This window comes from Camellia sinensis, chromosome 4 (genome assembly GCF_055761805.1).
Source record: "Camellia sinensis isolate YWXY chromosome 4, ASM5576180v1, whole genome shotgun sequence".
Classification (NCBI taxonomy): Eukaryota; Viridiplantae; Streptophyta; class Magnoliopsida; order Ericales; family Theaceae; genus Camellia; species Camellia sinensis.
In genome coordinates, this window is record NC_138964.1 from 206,594,538 (window position 1) to 206,614,914 (window position 20,377).

Genomic DNA, 20,377 nt, shown 5'->3' on the forward strand with positions numbered 1-20,377 from the left:
GGGCACGATATATATTTATTCAAGAAAAACTGTTTTCCATTTTGTTCTTCTTTTTTCTAAAAAAAAATTAAAATTGCTCTCTTTTGTACTTTATACCAGTTGAATAAAATCTTTCCCAAACTACATTCTTCAATTTGCATCGCAATTTTAACCCCAAGGAGTTGGACCTCAAAGGTATCACTTTTGAAATCTCGTAGGTGTAAACAATTTTTGAGGCCAGTCCATACTGGGCTTTGTACTGATTTTAACTGGACTCCGTTAGTAAACAACGAGGTTGGTCCTAAATTAGTTAATCTAACGAGTCTGATACCAAGTTATCATGTTAGATAGCTAATTATAAATGCATTCATTTTTTTTGAAATCATTATCATCTCTTTTTGTTCGCAAACATGTTCTCTACAATCATGAATCACAGTTCATTAATGCTAGAAACGAAAAAAGAAAAAAAAAAAAAAAAAAAAAAAGAGAGTAAATTTACCATAATAGGAGCACCAGTATTGAAGACCTTGTGTCCCCGAACAAGCCCTTCAGTGGCTTCCATAGAAATAGTCCTGACCATGTTCTCCCCCAAATGCTGAGCCACTTCAAGCACCACCCTCACAGGGAAATCCACAACCTCCAGCGCCGTCAAGATCGGCGGCAAATTCTCATCGAATCTCACATCCACAACAGCACCGATCACCTGACACACACGGCCCAGTCCACCAGCTCCCGTTAACTCACTCGTCTCCTTCCCACCACCACTCCCCTGCTTCTTCGACAGCGACGGTGACGGCGGAGCTGTAGCTGCGGCGGCGGCAGTGGCGTAATCCACCGCGCGATTGGAGAGGAAGCCCAACGGAGAAGGGCGAGATGGAAGAGACGGTGTTCGGGGCTTGATGGAGTGACGGAGGAGAGAGAATAAGAGGTTTCGAGAAGCCATGAGAGAGAGGGAGTTTGAGAGGGAGGGAGAGAGAGAGAGAGAGTGAGAGAATTGGCGATATAATATGAAAGAGAGTGAGAGAGAGAGTAAAATTGGTATGGGGTTGATCCGAATTGGGAGGCGATAGCGATTAGGATTGAGGGAGATTTGGCGGGGAGGTAGTTACCGAGATTCATGGAGGAAGTTAGTTATGGGAGCTGGTTTTTCTGGTAGACATGTTATTACCTCGGCTTCCAGACTGGTTCAATACTAACTAACTATTGCCACGTCACTGCTGCTGCACTGTAAAAATGTTAATTTTACAAGAACAACAATTCTAATAATAAAATTAAATTTTTTTAAAAAAATTGATTTTTGTAACAAAATAAATATTAAATTTTTAATTTTATCAATTTAAATTAAAATTTTTTTATTTATTTTCAATTTAAGTTGTTTGCACTTTTCTTTAAATAAAAATGACGAAAAACACATATTTTAATTATTAAACTCAATGAAAAATAATATTTTAGATATTTTTTATAAACTTATATTAAAGCCTTATTTGGCATGATATAAAAAAGTCAAAAACTTAAAAATTCATTATCCTATTTAAGTCATATCATTCTATTTAAGTCACATCATCTTATTTAAATCACATCCCCTCTCTAACATATCATTTCAAACCCAACCCATACACAACCTATATTTCATAAAATGTCAAAAAGTACACTTATTTAAATCATCCCAAACCACCCCTAAATTTAATGGTTAAAATACATTTTCTTATCAATTTTACTTTGCAGAAATAAGCAAATCATGATTGAAAATAAATTAAAAATTTATAATTTAAATTGATAAAATTAAAAGCTCAAAATTTATTTTGTTATAAGAGTGAATTTTTTTTATTTTATAATTTTTTCTATTTAAAATTTACATGGATAAATTGTACTTTACCTAGGAGTGTAAAAATGACCCGGCCTACCCAAGTCTGGACTCGAACCGGCCTGCTATCGTACCTAGCGGGCTTCATCCAAAAATTAGGTTGGGACAGACTGGCCACTCACTCAAAATCTCAATCCAAGGGTATTCGAGCGGACTTGGGCCGGGCATGACCATTTGTAAGTTTTTTTTTTTCACCAAATTAGTTTGAAAATGATACTGGATTTCAAATGGATCAGGCCTGGGTCTCGGGCAAGTGGACCAGACCAATCAGGACGGGCTTTAAGTTAAACACACAATCTAAGCCGAAGGTCACAGACTAGACTCGGGCCTGAGCGGGCTTCTAGTGAGTCGTAGGTCGATTTTACACCCTGTTTACCCCTTGCATTTTATACCAAATTTTATGTTAGTCTCGTTCTTTTTTTTCAATCAGTAATAATTTACCCTTTACACTTTGAATACTATTGGGTATTCTAGGAATACTAGGTGGTTGTCCATAAGCTAAAGCGTAATGAAATTTTTTAATGGATAAAACAATATTGTCCTATTTTATTAACTAATTAACAGGTAATGAATAATTTATTTAATATATATGTTACAATTTTTTATTGATCAAAATAATTTCCCATGATATTCGGGACTATTCTACAATTTTCTCAAAAATTTCTCATCAAATTGTATATTAAAAAGTGGCAGGAGAACAAATGTCTTGTATATTTGTGTTCACCCGAGGTAGTTTGGGAGATTTTATTTACACTTAAAAATTCATTAGGTACTCTAAATTTTTAAATACATCCTGAATAATTATTTAAATTTTTATTTTATTTTCATTACATCTTATTATTTTTTTCAAATTACCCTCAAGGTAAACTCAAATAATAAATAATAGATAAACTAAAAAAGTTAAATTATTTTTAAAAAATTTCAATACCAAAAAAAAAAAACTTATAAGCACATAAGCATTATAAATATAGAAAAAACCAAACTTTTACATAAGCATTATAAAACTTTTCAATACAAAAAAAAAAAAACACTTTTACATTATAAATTATCCACAAGAATGTTCGTGAAAAAATAAAAACCAAACTTATAAGCACATAAATATTAGGCACTAACAAGAAAGAGTAATTCTCACATAATATACTATTTAAATGACAAAATAAGAAAAACTCCAATAATATGTATTATTAATCTAATTACTGGGCCATTTAATTTTTGTCAAAAAAACGATATAGAAAATAATTGATAGTTCTTTACAAAAATTGTGAAATTTCTTTATATGAATACTTATCTCCTTTTTAATGGGTTGCTTCAAAAAATTATTTTCATTATTACTCTCATCCATTTTTTATTTTGTTTAAATTTTTTTTGTAGGGTTGGGTTTCAAAATAATTAAAAAACAATGATATTGATAATGATGGTGAGTTTTGATAGGATTGATTAAAGTTTTGAAAGGAGAAAAAAGAAGAAGGAGAATAAATAATTTTGATTTCTTGGGAAAGAAGATATAGAGATTGTAATAAGAATAATTGATTAGGGTGTAACATGAAAAAAAAATTATTTTATAATTTAGTATGTGTTATCCTTATTAGTAAATTCATATTAGGATATAATAGAAATTAAAATTTATTAATTTAAATTAAACATTCTGAGACATATTTTAGTTTTGATAAGCTAAGATTTGGGCCGACACTAATGGATCAATCGAGCCAGGCCCAATAATAAGGCCTATGTCCAGTAGAATCCATCGTCAGGCCAGGTCTAGGGACCTCCATATTGGGCCCGATCAATGAACCTAACCCCTTTACGCCAACATCACGATTGTGTTTGGTTCAAGAATTTAGAAGGTTAATTTATAAATGAAAAGGAAAAAAAAAAAAAGTAAGTAAAATATAAATAAAAATATATTTATATTTAATTTAATTTTACACATATTTTTCCTTTTCATTTTTAAATTTCTCCTCAAATTCATAAATCAAAAACAACCTAAGAGTAATTTTAAAATTTGGATAAATTACAAACACACCCTCTAAGATTTACTTAAATTATAAATTACCTTCTGTGGTTCTAGAAATTACATTATGCCCTCTAAAGTTTTTAATTTCAATAAATTACTTTCTGTGGTTCTAGAAATTACATTATGCCCTCTAAGATTTTTAATTTCATAACAAATAAGTCATTTTATTAATAAATTATCAAATTAATTAATAATTTTTAATAACATTAAAATTTTATTTCAATTAATAATTCAGATAATTTTATTATTGTATAGGTGGACAGTTATAAATTTTACTTTTTCAATTAATTCTGTTAAATAAAAAATTCTGACAATGAGGTATTTATAATTTTTCAAACCATAAAGGACAATTCGTATTTTAAGCAAATTTCAAGGGATGTATTTGTAATTTACCCTTAAAACTTAGTTATCTTTAGATTTAAAGAAAATATAATAAATTTCATAATTTTACCATAATTATATTAACTTATTCTCCATTTAGTAAAGTTAATGGCAACAATATTAATGTAGATAGTATAAAAATTTAAAAATAAATTAAATAAAATACATATTTCAGTTTAAAATTAGTAATGGGGTTATTTTTTTTATTCATGTGTGAGAGGGTAATTTATGTATATAAATTGGGCCAAGCTGGGTGTTGGGCCGAGATAGGTCCAAATACGAAAGACAGTGGATACACCGGTCAAAAGGAGTACTACGGTTAGTTCGGTTGTCAGATAGGCTTTGGGGTAGCTCAGTTGCGGCATATTACGGATTAGCCCGGTCATCACCTCTAACCAGAGTGAGAGAACTTCAGGGAAGTTTGAGTTAGTTCGGCTTGACACTTCTATGGATAGCTCGGTCTTAGCATTCGCAGCCGGGATAGAAGCAAGGAAGGGAAGAGCCGAACTAGTAGTCAGATCGGCCATACCCGCCTGTATAGTATGGTAGTTTTATTTCGGTCATATGGTAGCTCGGCCATAGTAAAAACCATCCCACTTGGTTTAAGCAGTGGGGGTGTTAAATGATAAGCATTACCCTACAGGAGTATGAATCCTAGGAGGACTCTACATGGAGGAGTAGAAGTCCCACTAGGATTATGCCACGTGAAACCTATAAAAGCTCACAAACATCACCTTGGGAGAGGTAACACACAACTTTGCTTTCTAAATACACAGAGCTTTTGTCTATTTGTCAAGTTTACTGACTTAGGCATCGGAGAGGTTTCCGGCACACACCTGCCGGCTAGCTCACTTTTGTGTTTTCAGGTGATAAGGCGACGTCGTACGGAGGAGCGCTGACTTGGTCAACAGGATTATACGAGAAGGTTTATTTCTTTCCCGTACAATATGAATAACAAATTTTTGATAAATGATAAATTAAGTATTATGTGAATTAAAATTTTAAAAGAATTAATATAATTATGCTAAAGTTATGAGCCTTACTATATAATGTAATTTACTTTATTTATTTATGTTTATTTTAAGAATCCAATGTTGCCAGTTTATTTATTTATGTTTAATTATAAGGCATGGTTTGACATGTTTGAAAAAAGTAAAAAAGTCACTATCCTATTTAAGTCATATCATTTTATTTAAATCACATCACCTCTTTAACACGTCACTTCAAATCCAACCCAAACCCAACCCATATTTCATAAAAAGTCAAAAAATACGCTTATTTATATCATCCTAAACAACCTCTAAATGTGACTTTCTTCCATCCTCACCTCATTTCACACTGATTTTTTTTTTATTTATATTTTTGATGAAAAAGAATAATACTAGGAATTTAAAAAAAAACTACTTTTTTTTTTATGAATATTTACATAAGTGTAAGACTCACACCGTATAATACTCACACCAACATAAATATTATGAAAATTTTGGATAATTTTTAAAAACTTACATTTGTGGATCAAAAGTTTAAATGGGACACATTTTTCTCCCCAAGTCCCAATCATATTTATTAAACAGTGAATTATTAATAAGAAAAATTATAAATTAGTGGTAGTCCTTTAAAATAATTTAGGATAAAAAATACAAATATATTTTTGAGATTTGTTTAAAATACGAATTGTCTCTATAATTTTAAAAATTATAAATACCTCATTGTTTTAATTTTTTATGTAATAAATTAATAGAAAAAATTAAGGCCAATTTTGGGAAGACTAAATAAGTATACTTTTTGACTTTTTATGAAATATGGGTTGAGTTTGGGTTGGGTTTGAAGTGATATGTTAGAGAGGTGATGTGACTTAAATAAGATGATGCGATTTAAATAGGATAATGACTTTTTGACTTTTTAGATTTTTTAAGAGTTGCCAAACTTGACCTAAATTTCTAACTACTCTTCTATACAATAATAAAATTACTTAAATAATTAATTGAAATATATTCTTAACACCATTAAAAATTATTAGTAATTAACTTAATGATTTATTGAAAAAAACGTGTCATTTGTATTGAAAACTTAAAAGGCGAGATATAATTTTTAAAATTATATGAGACAATTTATATTTTAAATAAATCTTAATAATTGTGTTCGATGTATTTGTAACATTTTAATTATTAAATTTATAAACTTTACCAATCTCAATTATTTTTTATTTTTAAATTGTCATGTCCCTAAATAAAATTCTCTCATTTTACAACTGAAACTACCAGACACCAGACGGACCAATCGTCAAATGCTCCCTCTCTTCATCATCACCCGCTCTTCATTATCACCACCTTCTTCATATACTCTCACGATCAACAAATGTCCTCCAAAACCCTAACCCTAGATTCCTCAACCCTCTTCCTCAACGCTCAGAACTCTCTCTCTCTTCAACCCCCCCTAACCCCTCCACCCTTCTCTTTCTCTCTCCTCTCCAACCACTCTCCTCTTCCCCCAATCCCCCCCGATTTCCCCCAATCCAAACTCATCCCCAAAACCCGCTTCATCATCGATGGCTTCAAATTCGCCGACAATCACTCCGTCTCCTACTTCCTCTCTCACTTCCACTCCGACCATTACACTGGCCTCACCCCCAATTGGTCCAAAGGCGTCATCTTTTGCTCCCACACCACTGCTCGCCTCCTCGTTCAGGTACTCAAAGTACCCTCATTGTTTGTTGTTGAGTTGTCGTTATCTGAATCGGTTTTTATTGATGGGTGTGAAGTGATGCTTATTGATGCGAATCACTGTCCCGGTGCGGTTCAGTTTTTGTTTAAAATTCCGGGTATTGGCGGCAAGATTGAGAGGTATGTGCACACGGGTGATTTTCGGTATTGTAATTCGATGAAATTAGAGCTGGGTTTGAGTGAATTTGTTGGTTCTGATGCTGTTTTTTTGGATACCACTTATTGTAATCCGAAATTTATGTTTCCATCGCAAGAAGAATCAATTGAGTATATAGTTAGTGTGATAGAGAGAATTGGGGTTGAAAATGAGGGTTCTATGAAGTCTGTTTTGTTTCTTGTGGCTACTTTTGTTATTGGAAAGGAGAAGATTTTACTTGAAATTTCGCGTAGGTGTAATCGAAAGATACATGTGGATGGTAGAAAAATGGCTATTTTGTGTGTTTTGGGATTTGGAAAAGATGAAGTGTTCACCGAGGAAGAATCTAAAAGCGATGTTCATGTTGTTGGGTGGAATGTGTTGGGTGAGACTTGGCCATATTTCCGACCCAATTTTGTGAAGATGAAAGAGATTATGGATGAGAAAGGGTACTCTAAGGTTGTGGGTTTTGTTCCAACGGGGTGGACGTATGAAGTAAAGCGTAACAAGTTTGCAGTAAGGACTAAGGATGCATTTGAGATACATCTTGTACCGTATAGTGAACATTCGAATTATGATGAGCTCAGAGAGTATGTGAGGTTTTTGAAACCAAAACGTGTCATTCCAACAGTAGGTGTGGATGTTGAGAAACTAGACAGCAAACATGCCAATTCTATGCGGAAGCATTTTGCTGGTTTGGTTGACGAAATGGCCGTCAAACAAGAATTCTTGATGGGATTTCATGGTCGGCTTCAGGAAACAGATGGCAAGGTTGAGAAGGATACCGGTGCTGTCCAGAACAAGATCCAATCACCTGAACTTGAACCAAGTAATGGAATTGATAAGAGGATTGTATTAGACTTGTCATCTTCTTGTCAGGAACCTGGTACACAAGATGTGGCTTTATTGAGTGACAGTGAAAAGGGGGAATTGATTCAACAACTTCGGGACTGTTTGCCTGCTTGGGTCACTGAAAACCAGATGCTTGATCTACTTAGTGGCTCAGGTGGAAATATTGTGGAAGCAGTTTCCAATTTTTATGAGCGTGAAACTGAGTTTCATGAGCAGGTCGTTACTTTTGCTTCATCTGCTAGTACAATGCAGACCAACCCACCTAATGAATCTGCATCACTTGCTAAACCATGTTCTGTTAACAGCCCTCCTAGAAATGCTAATGTTTCTCTAGGTCAAATCTTTAAATCACCCAGCATGAGGAATGTAACTAAGAGCAGTCCTTCTCCTGGTAAAAAGAGGAGAAATGTGGATAATAAGCCTAACAAGAAAGCAAGAAGAAATTCAAGTCTGGAATCTTGTAATTCAAAGCAACTGCCTAACAAGAAAGCAAGAAGAAATTCAAGTCTGGAATCTCGTAATTCAAAGCAACCCACTATAACAAGTTTTTTCACTAAACTTGCACCTAAGGTTTCTCATTGTGCTGACGGCGAAACTTTGTTGGAGGAATGCCCAAACGATGAAAAAATGTTGCCAAGTGATTCTACTGAGTTGTACAAAGAGGACGTAGACCAGTTTATTCAGATCATAAATGGGAGTGAATCATTAAGAACTTATGTTGCCACTATCCTAGAGGAGACAAGAGGGGACATAAATATGGCACTGGATAAATATTATAGTAATCCCAAGGGTAACCTTGGGGAGAACAAAAATAGGTTGGTACACTGTAGAAGATCTATCCAGGCTGAACCCAGTAATTTGAAAAGCTCTTCTGATAAAGAGAAAATGGTATCAGAGGTATTAGGAAACATGACCAATTTACCAGTGCCAGGGCTTTCACCAGAGAATACTAAGACTCTTGTATCGCTACCACCAGAAAAATATTCTCCTATAGAGCATGGTTGGTGTTTGATTATCAGAAGCTAAATAACCTGCTGATTTTCCTTGACTAGTCATAGAATAACAAAATACTTAAATACTTGCCTTCTTGAAATCATTTATGTTTTATTTTATTCTCCAATTGGAGAAGATTTAATAACTCAAAGATACACGTGCAGCATGCTGGAGGCATGGACAGCCTGCTCCGTATATACATGTTGCACGAACTTTTGACCTGGTTGAGGATGAAAAGGGCAAGAAAAAAGCTGCATTAATGCTGTGTAATATGTTTAGAAGGTTTGTTTTGTTTTCATGCGCCGCGTCCTTTTGCTTCTCATTTGCTCCTTTATTGAAAAAATGTCCATTTCTGGAAGGGGATAGGTAGGATAGTCAGTGAAAGTTATTGGTGTGTGTTGTCTTAAAATGCAGCTTGCTGGCCTTGTCTCCAGAGGATGTGCTGCCTGCTGTATACTTGTGCACAAATAAGATTGCTCCTGACCATGAAAATAAGGTTAGGGCAATTCCGTCTGTCTCTAGATTTCTTCCCTTCCATTAATTTTTTGATCGCCGTATGACAAAATGTTCATTATTCTGTTCTCCTTCTCTCTTTCTCTCCCCTTTAGTTTATATATATATATATATATATTTTTTTTTGGTCCAAATGCAAAGCAGTCTTCAATTTTCCATCAAATGATGGGCTATGCTCCTGTGGATTTGGAATTTTGATGTTGACTATAGCTATATAGTTTGCAATCTTATTTGACTTTTATTTTTTTATGTTTTCTTTTATTTTAATATTTTATACCGTAATAATGAGTGAGTGAAGTCCTTTAACTTTGGACAGGCTAAAAAGAGACTTATGACTGCTTTTTTTCCAAATCTATTGGATCATTATGTGATTCAGTTTTATAAAATCTGTAGGCAAGGAATAACATAAAGTTCTTTGTCATTTTTAACGAGGAAAATTTTAGCAATTAGAATATTGGTGATGAAAGTAGTACTGGAGCTCTATTTGCTTTCGTACACCTTCGGATTAGAAAATGGTTAGTTAAAGATGGCTAGTGGAGGGATGTTAAACAGTGGTTATGCCACAGGGACCAGCCACTTTTGAAAAGAGTACCTGGGGAAATGTTGAGAGTTCCACTACTAGGGAAAATGTCCAAAAAAATGATACATCAGCAGGAAAGTTAAAAGTATTGTATGTGGATACTCATACAGTTCAAAGGCATTGATTGGGAATGGGGGAATTGGTCAAACTCAGCTAAGGGTATCCAAAATCAATCTGCTCAAGCTGCAATTGAGTTTGCTCTTTTCTGTTCTTGAATATTAGTGACCATGGCTTTATAAATAGCGGAATGATTGTAAATTCTGTAAGCTCTAGAGAATGGTTTTAGTTTAGGTCAACAAATAGAAGTTGACGTGGCAGGGAGTAGATTAGTTTGTGACCTTTCTTCATTGCGAGCATTTCATGATGGTGGTCAAATTTTTCTTTTGAATTTCTAAATTTTTCATAACAGGTCTTGTTATGTTTTTCCATTGTGTCACTAAGCTGTGATTCTAATTCAGTTTGAGGACTTTGTGTAAAATAAATTGATGTATATTATGGTGTAAAATAAATTGATGTATATTATTGATTGATATGTGTTGATTTTGATACAATGATTCATGATTCCTATATATAGAAGAGGGTGAGTGTGTAGTAGGTAAGGAGTAGGTGAAGTGGAGGTGGTAGTGGTGTAGTGGGTTAGGTTTAGTGGAGTAGGTGAGGTGGTAGTGGTGTAGTGGGTTAGGTTTAGTGGAGTAGGTTTAAGTGGGTGAAGTAGGTGGAGAGTAGGTGGATTTAACACTTTGCTATATAAGAAAGGCTGTAGCTCATTATTGCTTTTGTACGTGTCATTGAATAATTTGAAGGTTTGCATTCCCTGTAACTCTTGTGGTCATTGTGAGGAGCTGCTTGGCTACGTCTTTAAAGCATGAGAAATTCTCTCTCTCTACCATGGGGATTGTATTCTTCTTGAGTATTTTTGAAGAGAATTTTTTTATTTTTTTTATTTTTCCTGCATTGCTTGTTAGAGCTATGAAGCACCGACACTATATCGTGAAATACATTACAAATTCGAATAAAACAACTTGTAATCCAATGATAAAACAAAAACAATGTAATTTATACTTATTCTTCTCCTTTATACTTAAAAAAGTATTAGCTTTGACTTTAATATTCATATATATTGCATAGATATATAAAATTATATATTTTGAACATGTCCCTTACGTGTCGTATCCTACATTTTTTAAAAATTTCTGTGTTGGCTTGTCGGTGTCGTGTCCATATCATGTCACATTTCCGTGCTTCTCAGAGGCAATAGCTTACGTCATCCTCTTAATAAGATATGTTTTTCTGATAATGGAAAAAAATAAAAAATGAAATTCAAGTGTTGCACAGGTGTTGCCTTTCTTTTCCCTTTTCTCTGTCAGCATCCAGTTATTTTTGTTCCTATTTTAATTTGTTATGATCTTCACTATTTTTTGCTCCTGAATTTTCTCCTTTTGTTTGAAGCTGCATCCCACCAAATGACCGACATTCTAAACAATTCATTTATCAATTATACTATTTTATTGGTCAAGGTGAAGGGGTGATATTCATTTACATGTGAGAAGATTGTATAATTGGGTTGCAACTATATTGCAGGAACTGAATATTGGTGGAAGTATTGTTGTGGCAGCTTTGGAAGAGGCATGCGGGACCAACAAATCTAAAATAAAGGAATTGTATGACAACTTAGGTGATCTTGGTAGGAAGAAATGGATTTTGTTTTAGTATTTGTTTTATGTTTTGATTTTGTTGCTAATTTCAAATTGGTGATGGTACTGACCATTATATGGTCCGCATAAAGGTGATGTTGCTCAACTTTGCCGACAAACACAGTCACTACTTGTCCCTCCACTGCCACTCTCAATCCAAGGTGTATTTTCCGTGCTTCGGAAGATAAGGTATGGAGTGTACAATACATAAATGTTAATTATTTTCCCTCAACCCCTTCTCCTTTTTGTTGTTTGTCTTTTTTGTCCTATAGAAGAGATTTGACAAAATCAGTGGTCAATGCAATAAAAAGTTACACTGAACTATGGAGAGTTTGTTAATTGGATTTCACAATAATCTGTAGGCCGAGTCAACTTTTTAGTTTTTAGGGGAATACTAAAGGTTGTCTTTGTCCTGTCTTGCTTATGTGATGATCACTGCATTTTTCTCTAGAATGTGTATTCTGTGTGGAGACCACCAGCATCCACATGCCTGATGCGATTAACAAAGACCACCTCTTGGATGCATTTGATTGTCAATAGAGGAAGGATTGAGTCTTTGAAGAATTTTTTTGTACTTGGTATTCTAAGGAAAATTTTTATGGTGGTAGAGTTGTTTTTATTTTCATTTTTAATTTAATTGAGCATATAGCCTTTGATAGAGTAGAATGGTCAAAAAGGAATCATGTAGTTGACCCCACTTGATTGCACACAGCTTAGTTTAGAGGTGTCTTTATTTTTTACGCTGAAACTCAACAGAAATTTGATTTTTGCTTGCAGATTTTTCAGTGATACCGGTTTGTGTAGGAAAGTTTGTGTCTGTGGAAAACTAGGCTTTTGTCTATTAAGGTGGTCGTGCTTTTGTCTGAAAGTTCTATTTCTCTTAGTAAGATTAAAAACATAAAACATTGTGTTAGAGGTGTTCTTGCCTGTAAGTAAGCTATTATTATTCACCCGCATTATTTTTATGTAGAAATTGTCAGTGAACAAACAGGTGGTGGAAGTACCATTCGAAAGAAAAGCCTTATTGTAAATCTCATGCGTTCTTGTAGAGAGAAGGAGATGAAGTTTCTTGTCAGAACTTTGGTAAGTTGTGGATTGCAATATGATATTTTGCACCTTAAACAAACAATGTTGGAAAATGAGAAGTGATTTTATATTTGTGTTAGTTATTGTGGAATTGGTTTGCTAGAGAACTTAAAGATGCATTTATGCTTATCTTGTGTGATTTCAAGTATGATTGTTGATTGTTCAGAATAAATTATGGCATAGAACATGGTTCCATTATTTCATACCACTTTGGTACATATTTTCTTAAAGTAACGACTTCTTTTGAAAAATGCAAGTATTCTCTTTTGGAATAGTCCCACCTTTTTTTTTTCTTTATTTATTTATTTGCATTTTGGGGATTTGCATTAAATTTTGATGTGTCTCACAACCGAAAAGAATTCAGGGGGTGACTTCATTTTTGGAGCTGGTATAGGTTCAAAGGGATGAGAGAATTAAGGATACCCAGTTACCCTCCAGAAACTAACCCAATCTGTATTTTGGTGTTATGTTCTTCAGTACTTCCATTCTCACCATTACCTTTTCTGGCTGCGGACGCCTGGCCAAGTGAGATTGTTGTAGTGTGGCTTGTGAAATATGATTGTAATACAAAGCTGTGGTCTTACAATTTTTATTTTATTTTTTGTTTTACACCGGCTAATATGTTTATCATGTCTGCTAGATTTTTTCAGGCAAAGAGCACATATTTGTTCACCTCAATTTTCGTTTTTGTGTTGTCGATGTCATATCTGTATATTTGTTTAATGAGTAATGGAATGATCAGGAGTCAGAATAAAATTCTTAAATCTTCACATTTTTTTATATTATTTTTTTTTCTTTTTCTTATGATTATGTGACTTTTACTATTTTTCTTCTAACTGAAGGGCTTTCTGAAAATCCTTTCTATGTATAGGTCAGGAATTTACGGATTGGAGCCATGATGAGAACTGTTCTACCTGCATTAGCTCAAGCTGTTGTCATGAATTCATCTCTTTATGAAGGAACAGTTGAAAATTTAAAGGAACGAATTCAGGTTGGTTTGATTTGTGCTTAAGGCCTTTTTTGTCTTTGGATTGGTTGATGTAGTAATGGACGTCCACATATTGGCATGACAGGATTTTTCTACAATTAATTGTTGTTGTCCAATTCTGTTGCTAATTCAGTCTGTGTGTTTTGTTAGTGCCTTTCAGTGGCCACGGTTGAATCATATAACATACTTCCCAATTTGGTAAGCTTTTCTTTATTTGACTCTAGGGTCTAACTATAACGTGCAACTTCTTTAAACATTTAATCATCTATTTCAGAAACTATTTGTTGGTGTGGGATATAATTTTATTTATTAACATTTTTCATTTACAAGTAGTCATTTTTCTTTGTTCCATGCTCTATGTTGGGGTAGGGAAAAGGAAAGGACAGTAGGAACCTTTTTTAGCTTGGGTTGCACCGTACATGGGCCTAAGCAGCAGACACATTCTCATTTTTGGCTGCCTTAACTGGCGGTTGTTGTCTTTGTTTCTTTAGCTTTTCTCTTTTTGTTTGGTTTTGGAGATGAAAAACCTTGTTAAGAAGTACAAGGAGTACAACATGGCCACAACAGAAGAGGAAAACTACTTATTTATTACATGCAGAACCTTCAACCTTGAATATACTGATGACAAAAAATGGACATATAAGTATTTATCAAAAAAAAAAAGCAATGGACATATAAGTCAGTGATGACATTGCTTTATATATGAAATGTTAAAGGGGAAGGCCTCTGTTTACCTTTTTTTAATTCGCATGCATATTACTTTCACTACTTTAATAAAAACTTGTTCACCGCAGTCACTAAACGATGAACTGTTACATATTATGTATGCGTTTATGGTGTAATTTATCAGTTTCTTCCTTTCATTCTCATAGCTAAATTGTTGCATTAATTCCTGAATGCATACTAATTACTGAAGAACACTGATTTCTTGTGATCAGGATTTGCTTGTTCCTTGTCTCTTGGACAAAGGCATTGAATTTTCTTCAGCAACTTTATCGATGGTTCCAGGCATACCGATCAAGCCCATGCTTGCTAAGTACATAAATTTTTTATTTACTGCTATTTTTATTATTGTCATTACTTCCTATTATTACCACCATCATTTCGGAATACTAATTGATAGCTTGTTCTTGTGTTTTTTGTTCTTTGTTGTAGAATTACCAATGGAATTCCACAAGTGTTGAAAACATTTCAGAATAAAGCTTTTACATGTGAATATAAGTAAGTCCCTTATCCATAATTAAAATGTCCCCACTGCGATATCTTTCTAGTGTTTCATTACTTCCAATGTACTTGTTTGGACTCCATTTAGTTAGTGCATAATTCATATGCCAAAATGAAAATTTTGTGCTTCCTGTGGCAGCTTAAATTTATTGTAAGATTCACAAGAACCAGTTAGACAGGAATATTTTAGAGAGTGGCTGTCATGGTCTTCCACTCATGTGGAAAGTCCAACTGAGGCCATTATTTGAAGTGGGTAAGTGCACAAGAAGAATCTTGTATAGGCTTTTTTATTCCAACTGATATAAATACTTAAACTAAGAATAGTGCTTCATATGATTGAGTTTTTGGTTAATTTAGGTCAAGAAGGGCTTGTATTTCAGGGTTGAACAAGGTTGAAGAAAGATTGTATGTAGGCTTCGGGGACTTCTCTCTCAGTGGGGGTGGGGGTGGGGGTGGGGGTGGGGGTTGTAGTAGGTGTGTTAAATTAAAGGCAAAGAGGTATAAGAAAGCGTTAGGGTTGATAGGTGATGTGGGAATACGGCTTAGTATAGTTTTGGGGAAATGAATTAGTTTATAACTTTATTATGATATTTTTGACGTCATGATTAGTTATATGGGCCTTTGCTTGATGCAATGGTAAAAGCTGAGACTGTCTAGCTGGAATTGAGGGTTCAGCACCTTGGATTTTGAAAGAGTGAACACTGGTTAATGGCCTTTTGTAAGGCTTGATTTGCAGGCAGCATTTGTTTTATGCAAATGAGTGCAAAACATTTTGATACACATTCCGATCATTTCACCCTTTTTTTTTCTTAAACATGTTTTAGTATTTTACATTTTCCCTTACTTGTTCAGCATGTGTATTTTTCCAGATATGATGGCCAGCGTGCCCAAATTCACAAATTGGCTGATGGATCTGTGCGTGTCTTTTCACGAAATGGGGATGAAACAACATCAAGATTTCCTGATTTGGTGAATATAATCAAGGAATCATGTTGTCCTGCAGCAACTTTCATAGTGGATGCAGAGGTATCACAACTATTTTGGAAACTGCAATATGATTTTGTGGCTGGTGATTGGTTTGCTGATTTCTTAGTTTGGATGAATACTTCCAAGTTGCATTGTCAATCGTGCACCATGCATTACCATACCAATGATTTTTTTTTTTTTATCTAGGAGTAATCTTATTGTCTCAGGTAGTCGCTGTTGATAGGAAGAATGGCCGCAAGCTTTTGTCCTTCCAAGAACTATCTTCCAGAGAGAGAGGCAGCAAAGATTCCTTGATTACGGTGGATAGCATAAAGGTCTGATATGCTATGGGGTTTCCTATTAATAAAGTAGTCCTATTAGAAGTTGATGCTTAAAGCTTTATAAACCTTAATATAAATTGAAAACCTAATTTTTTTTTTTCTAAGGTTCGGGGAATTTGAATGATCTAATGGTCTTATTAATGCCCCTATGTGAGAATGTTAGCATATTTTTGTTCTTCTTGGTGGGAAGGGGATCCTTGATTTTAATGCTCTCTAGTAGAATTGGCAAATTTATGGATGTGATAACATTTTTGTGGTGGGGACTTGGCTGACTAATTTGTGCAGAGTAGACAAAAGGGAAAATGGGAGAAAAGAAAAGAGGGTTGATAATGACATATGGTACTGTATGGGCCATATATGCTCAAACAAAATAAATAAAAAGGGTAAAAATGAAAGAACAATTAGCACTTGTAAAAGTGGATCAGAATCATCAAAAGAAAAGGGAACATCAGTTTCTTCAAATGACTCTGAAAACTATAGTTGGATAGAGTCTTAACTTGCAATATTCATTGTCTTCATTCTTTCAATTCCATTGCTTCTTGTAGTTTATAAATTCCTATATCGGATTCTAATATCTTTTGTTCATGCAGGTTGACATTTGTGTGTTTGTCTTTGATATCATGTTCTCTAATGGAGAGCAGTAATCTTCTTCAACTTTTTTCTCATATTTATTATATCCACATATATTTGCTTTACCTGGTATTTTTTGCCCAAAACTTGGTGTTTACTTTTTAATGTTTCTGAAGTATTTTGACTTTTGGTTCATCTTTGTTGGATATGTGTTGGGTGGCTCCTATGGTCCTCAACACATAAAATAAATATAAATTATTTTGGCTGGACCTTAGGAACAAAAATGGTTCTGTTTATGGTTCGGACATTTTTATATCTACTTGACTCCTAGTTTACCATCAAGTTCTTTAAGTGTATTTTGTATCTTCTTTTTTGCTGAGAAATTAAGGTTGCGTTTGGTAGAGCTTTCTAACTATGATTTGAGTGTAGGAGTTGTATTTTGAGTTTGTGAGTTTTGAAATTATGATTTGAGTGTAGAAAATTTGTTTGGTGAAAGAGTTTTGAATTGAATGAAATTTTTTTGATGTGACATATGATATTTGATACAAAAACTTACAACTCATAACCAAACATACAATTCAAAATTCTATTAAAACACATAAAAAAAATTTAAAAATTCGGAAAATATTTTCTTCGAATATATAATAATTAACATATGTCAATTGCAAAAATAAAAAATAAAAAATAATAATAATAATTTGCACTATTCTGGTCAACCGGCCGGACGACCGGTGGGACGACCGGTTTGGACGAATTTTCCCGCCTTTGGCAGAGTTTTCAAAACTGAGTGTGGAATTAACTTTGGAAACCATAAACAAACATCGAACGCAATTAAAGAGGTGGATTCATAGTTTGAAACCCATTCCAAATAGAGCCTAAAATTTTTAGGCTGCTTGGTTCTTCTTGTTATTTTACCCTCTTTATTGCCCTATGTTTAGGTTTTTCGATGAGTATGTTTTGCCTTGTGTAATAGTTTTTTATCAATTTACAAATAGTTCAGAATTGTGGTCAGGAACACTAAAAGAATTCTCTGTTACAGGTTATTAAATTCCCCCCTCCGCCAAAGACGAAAATGTATGTGTATTCATGTCCTTCAACTGAAGTACACTCTATTTTCCATTTATCAAAAAAAAAGTACGCTTCTATTTTGCCGGATGTGTCATGTATACACATGTTCTGAACCTGATTATTTCCTGTCTTGTGCACATATTTTTTTTTTTTCAGATTTAAAAGATTTGTTTGGTGATGAGAAGTTGGGTTATTTTGAATACGCAAAGGAAACAACAGTGAGTGCTGATCTTGATTGTTGTTGTGATGATCATTGTGCTTTTAGTTGTTTCTACAATTTGCTACCCTTTGTAGGTAGAAGCAGACGATGCTTGTTTGAGTAGTGAATCCACACTAACGAAGATGATGTCTTTTCTTGACAATGCAATATGTTCCTCATGCGAAGGAATAATGGTCAAATTTCTTGATGTGGATGCTGGTTATTCTCCATCAAAACGTTCTGATTCTTGGTTAAAGGTCTGCATGATTGAAAGTTGTTAAATTCCAAAATCAGTCCATTGAAAGACAATTAAACTGTCATTTTTACTGGCTTGTATTTTGCAGGTCAAGAGAGATTATGTGGAAGGGCTTGGCGATTCCCTTGATCTGGTTCCAATTGGTGCTTGGCATGGGAATGGTAGAAAAGCAGGATGGTACAATTCTCCCTCATTCTTCTCATCTTTGCTTGTCTGGTTACCAACTTTTTAGAGAATTGATTCTATTTTGTTTTATATCCTTACATTGTGGGTGCTTTTTGAGAAAAAGGGGAGTACTTAAATCATAAAATCATCACATTCAAAGGTTCATGTAGATGGATTTTAAATTTTTTTTCCCATTGTAACTATTATATCATTATGTGCTTTCGAAATGTTCTCCCCATAGGGTCTTTGAGATTTTCAAGCATCTTCTCTGGACATTGACATTACTTTACAGTTTGTGATTACTTGTCATTTCAGGTACAGTCCTTTCCTCATGGCATGCTATGAGCCTGATACTCAGGAATTCCAAAGTGTATGTCGTGTTATGTCTGGTTTCTCAGATTCTTTCTACATAGAGGTAAATCAGACTCTATCTATGATATTAAATCAGACTGTATCTATATAGAACTTGCAATTCGCATTTGGTCACATCCTAGTGCTGGGTTTGGGACACGGTTCAATTCAAATAAAAATGCATGTTTTCAGTAATTAATCTTTTCTTTTCTGTTGATATATCTGTGTCTTTTTTTATCAAGTTTATTAATGCTGTGTTTGGTTGGGGGATTTGGGGAGGGATTTGGAAAGGAAAATGGAAAAGATAGATGAAATGTAAATAAAACATGCCTATATTTCACCTAGTTTCACACACCTTTTCCATTTTCATTTCCAAATCCCTCCTCAAATCCCCAACCAAACACAGCATAAGTTTTTTAAAACCCCACATTCTTCAAACTATCTGAAACTAGAATTAAGGTCTAACATCTATTCCTGTATGGGTAAGAATTTAATTTGTTAGCAGAATAACAGAGTTTTTTAAAAATAATTTCTGCAGATGAAAGAGTTTTTCACCGCGGACAGAGTATTATCCAGGAAGCCTCTATACTATCAAACAGCGGAGGTGCCAGATATGTGGTTTTCTCCGGACCTTGTATGGGAAATTAGAGGTGCAGACTTCACAGTATCGCCAGTTCACAAGGCTGCCGTTGGGTTAGTTCATCCATCCCGTGGTATCTCTGTCAGATTTCCTAGATTTGTTCGCTCTGTTTCAGATAGAAAGCCCGAGGAATGTAGCACAGCTACAGATATAGCCGAAATGTTTCATTCTCAGACGCGAAAGATGGATGTGAGCGTTGAAGACTGAAAATAATTTTTTTTTTTTATTCTTTATTTTGAATATATATATATATATATATATGTCTTTTCAGTCTTTTTTAGGTTCATTTTATATGTACAGTGTAAACCCTAGCTCATGGCAGTTAATTTGGCTCTTTTTTGTCCCTCTTTTGTGACCTTGTTAACGTGCTTCAAGCTGTGAGACCTTTTATTGTCGTAATGTCTTGTGTTGGTGATTTTTTCTTTTCTTTTTTTCATATGAAACAAAATTAGTTTAAATTAGTGAAAAAATTAATCATTAGAAAATTGGAGGAGGATTGCTTAGTGTTGATAGCTCATTTTCACTTCTCCAAACAAAAAAATTAATAATAAATTTTAAGGATGACGACTTTTATTTTTTAGCTTATACAAAGTTGTACATCTTTTGTATAACAATTTAATGCTTGACAATACATATATACTCAATCAAATGTTGTAACCTTTGCTCATTTCAATTCTTGATTATTGATCCTTGCTCTTACAAAATCATTTTCTAAATACCTAAAATACCTCCAACCTACCTACTAACATACATTCAAAAAATTACGTTAGTGTATAACTCAAACTCTTTTTTAA

At 33.9% G+C, this 20,377-nt stretch overlaps 2 protein-coding genes across 7 annotated transcripts in view; one reads left to right on the plus strand and one right to left on the minus strand.

The window, feature by feature from the left end:
• The window catches only part of LOC114270845 (ATP synthase subunit beta, mitochondrial), a 4,303-nt gene extending 3,126 nt beyond the window's left edge, over positions 1-1,177 (minus strand). Inside the window, exon 1 of the mRNA XM_082867392.1 lies at positions 479-1,177. Within this exon, the coding sequence (XP_082723518.1) occupies positions 479-922 (444 nt within the window). The 5' untranslated portion in view covers positions 923-1,177. The remainder of the gene's footprint in view (positions 1-478) is intronic.
• A 5,306-nt stretch (positions 1,178-6,483) lies between these two features.
• LIG6 (DNA LIGASE 6) lies at positions 6,484-19,982 on the plus strand. Of its 6 annotated transcripts, none has more exons than XM_082867393.1 (20): positions 6,486-8,949; positions 9,107-9,224; positions 9,357-9,438; positions 11,617-11,719; positions 11,822-11,918; positions 12,507-12,575; positions 12,710-12,812; positions 13,687-13,806; positions 13,954-14,001; positions 14,742-14,839; positions 14,959-15,024; positions 15,897-16,053; positions 16,221-16,328; positions 16,925-16,974; positions 17,944-17,978; positions 18,129-18,190; positions 18,267-18,428; positions 18,516-18,604; positions 18,908-19,007; positions 19,482-19,982. In XM_082867393.1, exons 1-20 carry the CDS (start codon positions 6,597-6,599, stop codon positions 19,788-19,790), a joined length of 4,329 nt encoding a protein of 1,442 aa, XP_082723519.1. In that variant the 5' UTR covers positions 6,486-6,596; the 3' UTR covers positions 19,791-19,982. The 6 variants fall into 6 exon arrangements, 4 of the variants coding, with proteins under 4 accessions (XP_082723519.1, XP_082723520.1, XP_028068271.2 ...); XM_082867394.1 differs by having other exon boundaries at positions 11,617-11,710; XR_014328283.1 differs by lacking the exon at positions 16,925-16,974 and having other exon boundaries at positions 6,484-8,949.
• Positions 19,983-20,377: the final 395 nt, after the last annotated feature.

Bases quoted from the DNA above. Each gene is read 5' to 3' on its own strand.
- LIG6 (XM_082867393.1), top strand. From the start codon at position 6,597: ATGTCCTCCAAAACCCTAACCCTAGATTCCTCAACCCTCTTCCTCAAC. The intron at 13,807-13,953 runs GTTGGTTTGATT...GTGTTTTGTTAG, and splicing joins ATTTAAAGGAACGAATTCAG to TGCCTTTCAGTGGCCACGGT. The intron at 18,429-18,515 runs GTCTGCATGATT...TGTATTTTGCAG, and splicing joins GTTCTGATTCTTGGTTAAAG to GTCAAGAGAGATTATGTGGA.